The sequence below is a fragment of the Taudactylus pleione genome, unplaced genomic scaffold, assembly GCF_031769625.1.
Source record: "Taudactylus pleione unplaced genomic scaffold, aTauple2 ptg000061l, whole genome shotgun sequence".
Lineage (NCBI taxonomy): Eukaryota > Metazoa > Chordata > Amphibia > Anura > Myobatrachidae > Taudactylus > Taudactylus pleione.
The window spans coordinates 13553051-13565643 of NW_028284463.1; the positions used below are offsets into that span (position 1 = coordinate 13553051).

Genomic DNA, 12593 nt, shown 5'->3' on the forward strand with positions numbered 1-12593 from the left:
GAACCCAATTTTTTATTTGTGTGTAATACAAACTGGAAACACAGGTCTACAATGTATATTGGGATCATAACCGTTCTGTTCATCATCTCTGCAGCAGGTGAATGGCTGTAGCAGGTTCTGTATTCAAACTATAGATCAGGCCTGGCCAACTTGTGGTTCTTCAGCTGTTGTGAAACTACAAGTCCCAGCATGCCCTGCAACGGTTTTGCTATTAGGGAATGTTAAAACTGTGGCATGGCATGCTGGGACTTGTAGTTTCACAACAGCTGGAGAGCCACAGGTTGGCCAGGCCTGCTATAGATGAATAAAAAACACAGGCAAAAAACACACCTATTGTCGATATATATACCGAACCTTCTTGGCTTAACTGAGAAATAAAGTTGCACAAATGTTTAATTCCCGTACAGAAACTACTTTAGTTAATAGCGAATATATTTGGGCCAGCCACCCCTCCAGTTACAGGAGCCACATCATGTAAATGTATTATTACTGCTCAACTGGTGCAAATGATCTGAACGGAAGGAAACAGACAGTAACTGAGGAACATCAAGAAAAAAAAAAAACATCTATATATTAAATAAGCAGCTGAGAAATGTTTATATATTTTGTTTGCATTAGGAAAGTTGCAGATTCCTCATATCTCTTGCAGAAATCCTCTAAGAAAATCTAATTTTTATTGTGTTATATGGTGCAAAAATCCACTTATCTCTGGATATTTAGCACATGAGAATGGCTGCCTAATCCCATCTGTAGGATTCCTAACACTGACGTTACTGTATTTAGAAGTGTCCTACATTTCCCAGGTCAGGAGAAAAGCATTTGGTCATCTGTACTCTGTGAAGATGTGATGAAAGGTTACTTATTACACCACATCACAATTGTCTAATCTGACGCTAAATTGCTGGGTTGACAGAAAAGTTTAATGTTAAATAAAAATTTTTTTATTTTTTCTGGGTGGGGGAGAGAGTTGAGTTCCATTTTATTATATAGTAGGTGAATGTATTATCTTTCCTTTTTCTAGAGCAGGGATGGGGAACCTCAGGCCCGGGGGCCGTATAAGACCCTCGGAAATCATTTGATCTGGCCCTCTGAGCTTTTTTCTGGCTAGCAGGGTGCCTAGAATGGCACCCTGCAGCCAGAATCTATGCAGCAGTGTTGTCTGGAGCATCCTTAGGACGCTTCAGACGGTCACACCACTGCCCTTACAGCTCCCCGGAGCATCCTCAACAGAAATAAGGTTCCCCACCCCCTATTCTAGAGCGTCAGTTTGACAATATATCCTGCCCTGTATCTATAGTAAATTGGGTGGAGGGGTGCCCTGCTGCCATATCCTCAATGAGAGAACAGACTCTCTAATACTTGGACATACTGTAGCACTGGCCAGCTCTCAGATTGTATTGGGAATAATGTTCTCAGAAGGTGGCATTAAGTGATTGTGCAACGAGAACAAGTCCCGCAACTTGTGTTTTTTAAAAAAAAATAGTTTTCTTTGTGGGGAAATTTGGTCTCATATTAAGAACTAATCCAATATAGGAGACTATGGGGGAGATTTATCAAATCTTGGAGAGATACTGTTATTTTTTTTTCAAACACAGCCTGTAAAATGACAAATAGGAGCTAATTAGATGGTACTTAAGCTCTCTCCAAGGCTTAGTGAATAGACCCCAAAACGGAGAGAGATAAGTACCAACCAATCAGCTTCTCTCTCCTAGACTTGCTAAATCTCCCCCTATATCATTCACAGATACAGATGTAGATCATGCCTTCATAAGAAACTTTTAGTTCCTGATATGTTTTCATAAAATATATCAGGGAAGATGAAAGCAAACCTAGCAACCAATCAGCTTATAGCTTTTATTTATCTAGCACAGTCTATAAAATGACAAAAGCTGATTGGTTGCTATGGGCAATTACTCCACTCTCCTAGGTTTGATAACTCTCCCCCATTATCATTAACAAAGACTCCACGATGTTAGCTTTACATTTCCTTTAACGCCCTTTCGAAAAGATATATAATAAAAGGAAACTGGGGCAACATAGTGTTGACAGCCATACTGGGAGCTGAACCAACATTCAGCCATTTTACTAGGAAATAGCGGCATCACTGAAGCCTTATGTCACCAGTTCCTATGGATAATGATCGAACCACAAAATGGCTGCCTCCATTCTGCACGGAGGTGGCCATTTCAATAAAAGCCTGTAGATAAGTGACCTTGAGACCGGAGGAGCCTGTTCTTCTAATCTAATGCAACACTTTTACAGGCTACACACTTTAAGCCAATATGCAGATTCCCTATTCAGATAAAATACATATAAATACATACAAGAGCACACAATACATAATTTAAATACCTCTAATGATAATAATGCTCTGTACCTTTATCTGCACGATTGCATCATTGATTACAACGCTATGAAAATATAGCAAATATTACAAAAATATACATATTTTTTTTTTTAGAGGGGAGGGGGGGGTAGGTTACCTGTGATTGAGTCCCACAGGTTTGCAATGACTGAAATTTTAGCCAAGTTGTGTAAAAATTAAAAACCATTTACCAGCGCGGTGAGAATTTACCCTAAAACTGACACTTCATCCAGTCAAGTGGATGACAGAAGGACCCTAAATGTACCTTACACTCCGAGGCAGCTTAATTTAGAGACAGGGCAGTTACACAATGTTATCCCCATCCAAAATGTAATTTATCCTTTAATTGTCAGTTGGCTTTACGCTTTTAAAACTAGACAACAATGAAAGCAATTCGGTAGTGTTGATGAGGTAAAAAGTTGTCAATTAGTTATTCGCCCCCCAGCTGTAAAAGGACTGAACTGCAATGAGCCCTGTGTTATGCATTCCCTGCAAATATAGAATAAGAAAGGGACTTATCGCTGATAAAGTACAACCATCCTTCTTTCTACCAGGCCTTACAGCCCAATTCAAACCGTTTGTGCCAAGTTCAGGTTTTACAGCATATTCTAAGTGCTTTATTGCATTATCGACTGCATACAACTGTTTTCTAGTCTCCGGGTTCAACTAATATATAGGTGTTTTTTTTTTTTTTTTGTTCATGGGTGACTCCATCGATGAACGCGCTAATGCGTAAAATCGGTTAGGAAAATGGCCGACTTACTTCACTCAGCTGTGAGCCAAACCCAGTGAGTGATGTTTTCGGAAGTGGGGAGGTATCTGCTAATAAAAAATTACCTCAGAAAAAATGCTATACTTGCTCCTATTGTAAGTTTTTTGGCCAAGTTATAAGTGGAAAAGTATTTATTAAAGTGCGTGGCGCTCCATGCAAACTGCTGAAACCAAAAATAAAAACTAACATGTATATGTGTGGTAAAATATATACATTCAGAAATAGAGGGTCTCTGGGAAAACTATCCAAGATCCCTAGAAAGATACTATAAGGCATTGCAATTAACATAACCTCCATATTAGCTTCTCTTGCCATCGAATGAAGATTACACCCTGAAAAAGGCACAGCACAGACTAACCGTAGCCCAAAAGTCGGTCTACTCATCCTCTAGTGGTACAGCCATTAAACCTAACACTTTCAGACAGTAGAGGCATCCATTTTGTGGCCTAAAGTAATAGTCATGAAAAAGAGACTATCAACTTATTAGATATACGCGATACGGCTTGTCTTACTGCTAAGTGAGGTTTACTTGTTCTTAGCGAGTCCACAGGCTGCATTATCATTAATACAGCTTCAGGCCACAACATGGCTGCCCCCGATGTGTGGACTACAGCGACCATTTTAGGTAATGAGGAGCATTCCTACCTTATATAATACTCTCAGACAGCTGGAAGTTCCCTTTAGTAACACTCACCATCAAGCTGTGTTTTTCCTATACTCCTGCAAGTATTCCATCCATTCATACTAACAAGTATATTCCACTGTGGAGGTTTTCTACACTTTTCAAGGACTAAACTATTTCTGCAAAAGGCACAATAGTTCTTCAGTGCAGATTGCCTAAGAGATAGATAGTCTGGGCTTCGTACTTAAGAGGTTGAAGGTATGTCATGTAAACTCAGATGTAGTGTTAAAGCAAACCATCGTACAAAGCAGCCATCTGACAATCTACCCACACATTACAAGTTCATCTACAAATATGCTTTGACCTCAATAGGTTTTAGTTCTCTAAGTGCATAGTGAAGGGCATTTCTTGCCTCACGTTCCAAGGTCATGGTTAATCCCAGCCAAGTAGATTTCTCTTCCCTTTGTTCCTAGCAACACACACAGGTGTATAACATCTCCACGGTGCTAAAGGGAATTTGAAGCTCTTGCAGCACCCTGAATTAGCTAGAGCCCAGTGAGGACTGTTGTAATACCGCAGGACTGACCAGCACATCCTTTCAAAACACACTGGTCCTTTTTTTTTTTTAGAAAGCACCATCGATACGCTGCAAGGAGCATCTCCTGGAGATGACTGGACACCAAAATACTTATTCGGCCTTGCCTATAACTTCACTGGTGTCCTTTCAAACACCATAAGCAGCTCCTTGTAGCTCAGTGTTTCCCAGCTCCGATCTCTGTAGTGATCGTCAATAGGACAGGTTTCCGAGACAGCCAGCTGTCTATTAATCAAAGTGTGAGCCACCAGGGCTCATTAAACAGTGACAAATCTAGAGCCACCAGGGCTCCAGGACACAGAGTCAATATAAGCCACCAGGGCTTACAAGTGTAAAGCTTTCGTACCACTAGTACCTACTGAGTGACGTAGCCAAAACCTAAGGAGCCGCCAGGGCTCCAGAGCTTTATAACCAAAGCTGAGTCCAGAGTGAACTATGCTCGATGGCGTAGCTTGGAAACACTGACAAAAATGAATCGTTTTTATGGCACAAACGACCATCATCCGGGGCGAATGCGCCAAGAGAGCCATTCAGGAGTCCGCAATGGATCTCAAGAGAATTCCAGATGGACGACAGAAACAATACCTGGAGTTCTATTCGGAAATTATCTTTATACTTCTTGAGAGGTGCAAAAAAAGTCTCCATAAGCGGTCTCCAAATTGTGAAGACAGTAAAGTGTGAACCCACATTGACACTGATTGCTAACTAACGCTGGGATGAACTCTGTTGTGGGCCCGCATTGACTTTCTCCGTTTGCTCTGTGCAGAGTATGTTAGTTGCATAGGGATGAGGGCTGGCTCTTCTGCCACCACCTTGTCCACAGTAATGACCTTGCTTGCCGAAGTGCTCTCAACTAATACCTGAGAAACCGTGGAAGGCCGCGGAGCGTGCAAAGAGCTCTTGGTTACCCGGTGCTGAGCCCCAGATTTAGATCGTCTACCATGCACTGTGGTGGAGCTCTGGTGTAGCCCATGAGTCACTTGGGATAGGGGTCTCGTACTAGCAGTAGTCCCATGCTGCCTCCTGCTCTTGGCTACCCTTGTTTGTACATCTTCTAGACTGCGTTCCATTTGATAGACCTCTTCCGTGGCATGGTTGACTATGTCAAACTGCGACAGCAACGTTTCCAGAACTGGTAGCAATCTCTGGATGTTGGCTTCCACCTCTGCTCTCTCCCTGTTGCTCCCAGCGCTTAAAGTGTCCAACTGGCTGGAGATGGTGGAGAAGGACGAAGAGGAAGAGGTGTCAGAAGCTGCACTAGGGGTGGAGCTCCGCAGTGACTTGGAGTCACTAGAGGAACGTGACGGAAGCGGCTCCATACCTTCAAATCGCACCTTGTGTCGGAACTAGGAATAGAAAAATAAGATAGGGTGAATGATAGAAACCAATAATTAGATTTGCCTCCCTCTGTTCGTTGTTCTATATCACACTGATCATTGTACAACACATATACCAATAGGTATTTTATACCTAGATGTTGATATTCACACAGCTCTAGAAATTTCAGACTACCTCCCTTGCTGCGATTACCTCTTTCACTTTGCTGACTCCTATCCATATCCGTAGCCTCCTGAGAAAGAGCTCAACCATCTCATAATCTTGGGGCTCAAATGCCGGTCGGAACATATCCAGCCGCACCTGATGGTAACTCTTTATCAACATGGCTGCAAAGAACCTCATCAGTATCCACACTTCCAGGACCACGTAGCTCATAAAGTAGAGGTGGTGGACGTCAGACGAATATTGGGAAGGGGCTTTCAGACTAATGGCGCCACGAGACACAAAGAACATAGATAGGATGCTGGAGCCGAAACTGTGATATCTCTCCCAGGATGAGGAAAAAAGCTGGAGGGGGGGGAAACAAAAATATGACAAGGACATACCGGGTTCAACGAGGTTGTATCATTATATGAAGACGACCAAACTATCTACAATTCTCCCACCCTCCACTTCCAGATGGTGCAAGTAGATTTATTCAACTTTTTCTTTAAAGTTCATTACTTACCAAAAAGCCCAGCTGAGCATACACCACCAGAAGACCCAGCACTGCTCCGGACGCAGCGCACAGTTCCGATGCACACACGCTCAGCGTCTTCCCAAACACGGACCACTCTCGGATGAAGCGCAGCTGTTGCGCTGCCTGGAGGAAACAGAATGGGTTAACAGGGAAGGCGTTCTCTCTACATCGCTAAACACTTCATTGGACGGAATTGGCGAAAGCGGCACCATGGTGATCCCTGAATGTTTTTGGTATCATTTTAAAAGTGCCCGAGTTGCCGTCACCGGACTCTATACCCCAGTGTTCCCCCATAGGACTACGGGAAAAGGATTTCAAGTATTACAGATATTTGAAAGTCAACTTCACATTACTTTACTAAAGAAATTTATATTAACTGGGTGGTTCCCATACTTTCTCGAATCACGGCGCCCTAGAGTACCAGCATTTTTTCCACGGCACACCTAGGCCAAAGGTTTCTTATTGAGAAAATCAGCAAACATTATTCATTTGAAGGAAATTGTGCGAACCTGTTACACTTGGCACCAGTTATGTGGTGGTGGACGGGTTTGCGCTCCTGTTTCTCCACGTTTTATGATTGGCGACCACCAGCTCTGGTTTTACCTCTCATACTGACCATAAATAATTTGATCTGGTCCAGGACCACGGCACCCAGTTTGGGAACCTCTGCATTGACAAGTTAGTTTAAAAACAATAAATCTCCTTCTGATGTTAGTGACATAAAAGCTGTACAAAATTATATTGTTCAGAAATAGGGAGAACATGTATCAAACCTTAGAGAGAGATAAAGTGGATAAAGATTAAGTACCAACCAATCAGCATCTAATTGTCATTTTTGAAACACAGCCTGTAAACTGACAGTTAGGAGCTGATTGGTTTGTACTTTCTCTCTCTCCAAGCTTTGTTTGATACATCTCCCCCATATTATTCATAGCCTTTTCTATAAAGCATAGACAGTTGTTGGAAGAAACCCAGGGGATGGGGAGGTATTTATTTTGTGTTGTATAATTTTATATGTAATTTTTTTGCGCACTTCTTTAGATCTTTTTTTTTTTTTTTAACTAGTTTTGCTCTGCCCCCCTGAGGTGATGAGATAATTCAGCAAAAGGAGGGAGGAGCATAACATGCTGCATAGTAATGATTAATCTCATTACTAAGCATGCATAGTAATGCCCTGACTCCTCCCCTGTGCCCAGGGCCGGCTCTAGGGGTGTTCGACCAGTGCGGTCGCACAGGGGCGCCACCCATAGAGGGAGCACCCCTCCCCAACATCCCGATTTCAGCAGCGGGACAGTACTGTCCTGCTGTTCCACCCGTGGGCCGAAGTGGCCTGCGGGAAGTCAAATCGGGAGGTTGGGGACCCCCACCGCCGCAGCTGTGCAGCAGTGCCGGACCCCCGAGTGTGAATGGATGCCGTGCGCATTCACTGATGGCAGAGGGCTGTGGGAAGCCCAGCGGGCTGGGCTTTACCCCCAGCCTGACGTTATTTGGAGGCGTGCCATGCGGGCACACCTCCAAATAATGTCACGCAGGGGGCATGGCCTATGGAAATGAGGCCACGCCACATGAGGCCACACCACCAAATTCGGTCGCTATCTACCGGGCCGGCACAGGGTGCTCAGACCCCTGGAGCAGGCCCTGCCTGTGACGGTCCAGAGGGAAATATGGAGGATAGAGTGGAAATGCCCCCTAGTGTACGCAATGCATAGTAAGCCTATAATGATTGGTTGCCTAGGACACAAATCAAGCACGTCCTGGGCACAGCACTGGAGCAGCAGGCCATCACTGGTTCCAGTGATTGTGGAACAGTGGTTCCCGGACAGGTGAAATCTTTTTGGGCCATTTATATACTGTAAGCTAAGGGGAAGAAGTAGATCAAAAAAGAAGTTAATAGGTGCAAGGACGGAGCAGGGATATATGTATAATCTCAGCTTGCTCACCTTCACAGTAAGGATGAAGAGTAGGGATGCAGAGAGACTGTGGAAGGTGTTACCCAATAAGGCCACGTGATGCAGGTTGATGAAAGAGGCTTTGTCATTCATGTAGGTGTTCCAAAGGAGGTCAGCAAGGCTGCCGCGGCTGAGGTACACGACCACGGTGCAGACTGCCAGCACCGTCAGCAACCACTGGACATAGTTCCAGAAATGGGTGAAGTACAGTCGCCCCTCTTTCCTGATGGCCAGGCACTCCGATAGCACGAAATACACAACAAACATCATCAGAAAGACCTTTAGAAAAGGGGACACAGATAGTAAACATATCAGATATATATATAGAAAGAGGTGCTGTAACCCATAGCAACACCATTCTGTATACCTACCCCCCTACACCCCCCCCACAGCTATGAGATTAAGGGGTCTATTTACTAAGCAGTGTTAGGAGACAGAGTGAAAAGTGATAAGAAAGTGATAAGGTGCCAGCCAATCAGCTCCCAACTGTCATTTTTCAAACACAGCCTGTGAGATGACAGTTGGGCGCTGATTGGCTGGCACCTTATCACTTTCTTATCACTTTTCACTCTGTCTCCTAACACTGCTTAGTAAATAGACCCCTAATTATCTAACAGTGTCATTACTTACCTTAAAGTTGCTATATATTTTGACACCACAAGATGGCGCTTTTATTTTTTGCATGGCACACAAGAATACTAGTGACATAGACCAGCCCACAGGGAGTCTACACACAAAATACAACACTCACCATCATAATGAGGAGGAGCTGGTTGCCACTGCTCAGACGCAGCAAGGGAAAGGCCCTGATCTCAGCCGATGGGAGCGTTCTACCAGCCAGGGGGAATTCCAGGAGTAGAGTAACCGAGGAGTAAAGGTCAACACCGGGGCTGTACAGAGAGAATTCTACAAACAGCGCCCTCGTCCTGCAGGGAGGGCAACGGCAGGCTGATTACCGGTACACAGAACCACTGACTAGCTCACCAGATTATTAGGACATACTTGGTCAAATCTAAATATATGGATTTGGTAACAATGGCAATGAAAACAGAGAAGCAGCAGAAGACTTACAGGGTGTCGATCCAGTGGTCTTGTTGGAGGTTTCTAAAGATGGCCTCATTCTCCTCCAAGCTGGCACCCAGCTGCTGAACGTACCCAGCGCTGTCATAGAAGGACAGAGAACCCCAGTACCATGCCCTACAAACAAACCATGGATAGGACTTCGATGAATAGCGATAGGACAAGAACGCATGGGCGGGCTGCTATAAGATGCTCAGAAGGCGTTAATACTATGTACGTAAATTGCTGCCTACCTAGTACTATTAGGTGGGGAATGCAACCAAGCCTGGGAAGAAGCGATGGGACTGTTTATCCAACCAACTCCGTAGTCCGCGTCGTCAAATACCACAGACTCCTCCGGACAGGTCCCCCGGATGGGTACGCTGCACGCTGCTGAGAGACAAGGCACAGGTGAACCACGGCCATTTTCAGCAAGGCAGAAACAGATATTTGGGGGTCAAAGAATAAATATCAGTACAGATCTACCCACAGGGTTTTTACAGCTTCTGAGAGAGAAATATAATTTGTAATGAAAAAAAAAAAATAATTACTTCCTAATAGTTTTCACTTTGTACATTACATCGAAACGAAAAATAAAAATGGCTGAATTAATAATCCATCATTACAAGACAGGAAGACTATGTACAACCATCGGATTCAATTCCTATATTTCTTTTTTTTCATTATTTAATTGTAAATGAAACCTACCCCAGTGGTGGCACAAAGGTCAAAATAGCCCCAATAAGGGTAAATAAGCTAAATCAACATATTAAGCAGCATACAACATGAAGCATTCATTGTCTGGGGCATATTAAACATGAGTTGCGCGCACCTTTCTTTACCCGAACCTGGCGTAAACGAGCGGACCCCAGCAAGTTGCTGTAGCTACCGCGCTGGTTGTTATTTAAATATGGCAGCAATATTTCTGATGTCCAGGCCCAAAATTCCTCAGACCTGTAATAAAACATAATAGATACTGTATATGTCATCCATGCTGTGGACATTGAATGCCAATTCTTTGCCACTTTGCAAATATCATTAATGTGGACCCATTACTTGCACATAGAAGAGGCAGCCATTTTGTGGGCTAAACCAATATTAAGGACAATGCAGCCTATCCATCCACTAACAAGCTGTGACGTCACCGAGGCATAGGAGAGGCGGCCATTTTGTTATCCTCTGCAATATCACCAGTTCTTCTAATAGGCCTCATATTAAAATTGAATAAGCCCACAAAATGGCTGCACCCACTAGGCAAACACGATGCACAGACATCCAAAATGACAAACTTTATTTTTTATCTGTAAAGCACATTTTTCTTAATGGCTACTGGCAGCTCCATAGGTGGAGCTGCAGCGCAGTCCAAAATTCAAAAAGGGAACGACACACCAACTGCCAGTCAGTCCCGGCTGGTGATGTTTGGCTGCGTTTGGGGTGGCAGTTGGTGTGGTTCCCCTTATTTGGACGGCACTGCAGTCCCACCTATGGAACCGCCGCTAGCAACTGCATAATGTCCTTCATTTTGTTATGCCCTATTGATGTGTTCATTCAATCCAAGGAACAGGTCTGTAATAGAAAGCCTTAGGGGTCTATTTACTAAGCAGTGTTAGGTGAAGTGAAAAGTGAAGAGTGAAAAGTGATAAGGTACCAGCCAATCAGCTCCCAACTGTAATTTTTCAAACACAGCCTGTGAGATGGCAGTTAGGAGCTCATTGGCTGGCACCTTATCACTTTTCACTTCTCCTAACACTGCTTAGTAAATAGACCCCTCAGGCACGCTACATTAATGGTGTCTGGACGGTACCTTCTGATATGCAGGAATCTCTGTCCCCCCAGCTCTTGCCTGACTGAGTGCTGCAGCAGGTAGGCACTGGAGTTCACGGATGGGTCACCGTAGTTTGTCAGCAGAACTACCAGAAAGAAGAGCATGTACACCACAAGGTTCTGTAGGAATACACGCAAAGACCACACGTGAGTCAGACCAAGATGGCAGACAGGCGCCCAGACTGAAACAGCCGTGTCAGCTGCAAACGCACAGAACTTACGTTGTCTGATATATGATGCATACAGAAAGCGGACCCTCACCTTCAGCATCCTGTGAAGCAGCTTCACCTTGCGTGCCTCCTCTCTGGCCTGGAACAGAGCAAATCCCTGCGGGGGTCGTACTTTGGTGATCCTCTCAGAGACCTGTTCCACCAGTGGGCATTCCACTAGAGTATCCTCTTCCTCCGGGTGCAAACGCTTCACCACCAAAGCAAAGTACACAGCTTCCGCCAGGACCTGGACACAGAACACGCAAAAGCCCTGTGAGAAGTGAACTCGGGTAGACCGGCCTAGCTCCCGTAGATGATGCCGCTGCGCCAGAAGAGGACGTATTCTGTTAGTCAGGTACTTAGGGGGAGATGTATCATACCTGCTAAAGAGAACAAGTGGAGGTTTTGCTGATAGCAACCAATCAGATTCTCACTATCGTTTTATAGAGCATGCTAGATAAATGATAGCTGGAAGCTGATTGGTTGCTATGGGCAACACCACCGTTCACCCCTCTTTAGCAGGATTGACAAATCTCCCCCTAACAGTGGACATCCACCCTCCCTGCAGACTGCCCCCTAGCAGACCACGATTGGGGCCAGTCTTCTCTGAAACCTCGCAGGTTAATTCCAATATTGAGATAAATTGTTTTGCCGATCGGACATGACTTTACTTATTGCGCTAAAATGCACTAAAACCTGACATTTCGCAGATTACTGCTCGCCATCCCCAGGAGGGTGCGCACAGAAACCTGGGCGCCTGTGGCACTCACGCCTGATGGGAGCAACAATTGAATTGCTCAGTCGAGCGCCCATTACTAACGGACGTGCACTAAACTGAATTCCCCCCATTGTGTTCTAGGATCTGCAATGCTGTGGGGGTACAGCTGCCATATGATGCTAGCATGAACAATTGCTGCCCCAGATTACTCCACTTAGACTGGACACTACTTGTTTAATCTCAGTGTGATTGGCTTAGGGCCTTATTCAGCAGTGCACCGCTGTGAGGGGGGTAGGCCAGGAACTTCGTCGGCTGATGGAGATTTTCTGGCCTCTTTGTCGTATCTGCTGCGGCCAGCCTGCGTGACCCCACGGGTCACTTAACCGGCCAATGTTATTGCAGATTATCCGATGCTGCATCCTTAGTTGCAGCTCGGATAAGTAATGCATGCAGGAGGAGTGAT

General features: G+C 44.7%; 1 protein-coding gene across 3 annotated transcripts in view; it reads right to left on the reverse strand.

Moving 5' to 3' along the window:
• Nucleotides 1-264: 264 nt before the first annotated feature.
• The window catches only part of PKD1 (polycystin 1, transient receptor potential channel interacting), a 151613-nt gene continuing 139284 nt past the window's right edge, over nt 265-12593 (reverse strand). For 2 of the 3 annotated variants that reach the window (XM_088464770.1, XM_088464773.1), the window contains 10 exons: nt 11465-11659; nt 11184-11323; nt 10212-10333; nt 9634-9772; nt 9392-9517; nt 9072-9246; nt 8312-8599; nt 6360-6494; nt 5885-6199; nt 265-5700 (listed from right to left, as the gene is read on the reverse strand). In XM_088464770.1, coding sequence (XP_088320896.1) covers nt 5056-5700; nt 5885-6199; nt 6360-6494; nt 8312-8599; nt 9072-9246; nt 9392-9517; nt 9634-9772; nt 10212-10333; nt 11184-11323; nt 11465-11659 — 2280 coding nt within the window. In that variant the 3' untranslated portion in view covers nt 265-5055. The remainder of the gene's footprint in view (nt 5701-5884; nt 6200-6359; nt 6495-8311; nt 8600-9071; nt 9247-9391; nt 9518-9633; nt 9773-10211; nt 10334-11183; nt 11324-11464; nt 11660-12593) is intronic. The other variant, XM_088464772.1, reaches the window with a different exon arrangement.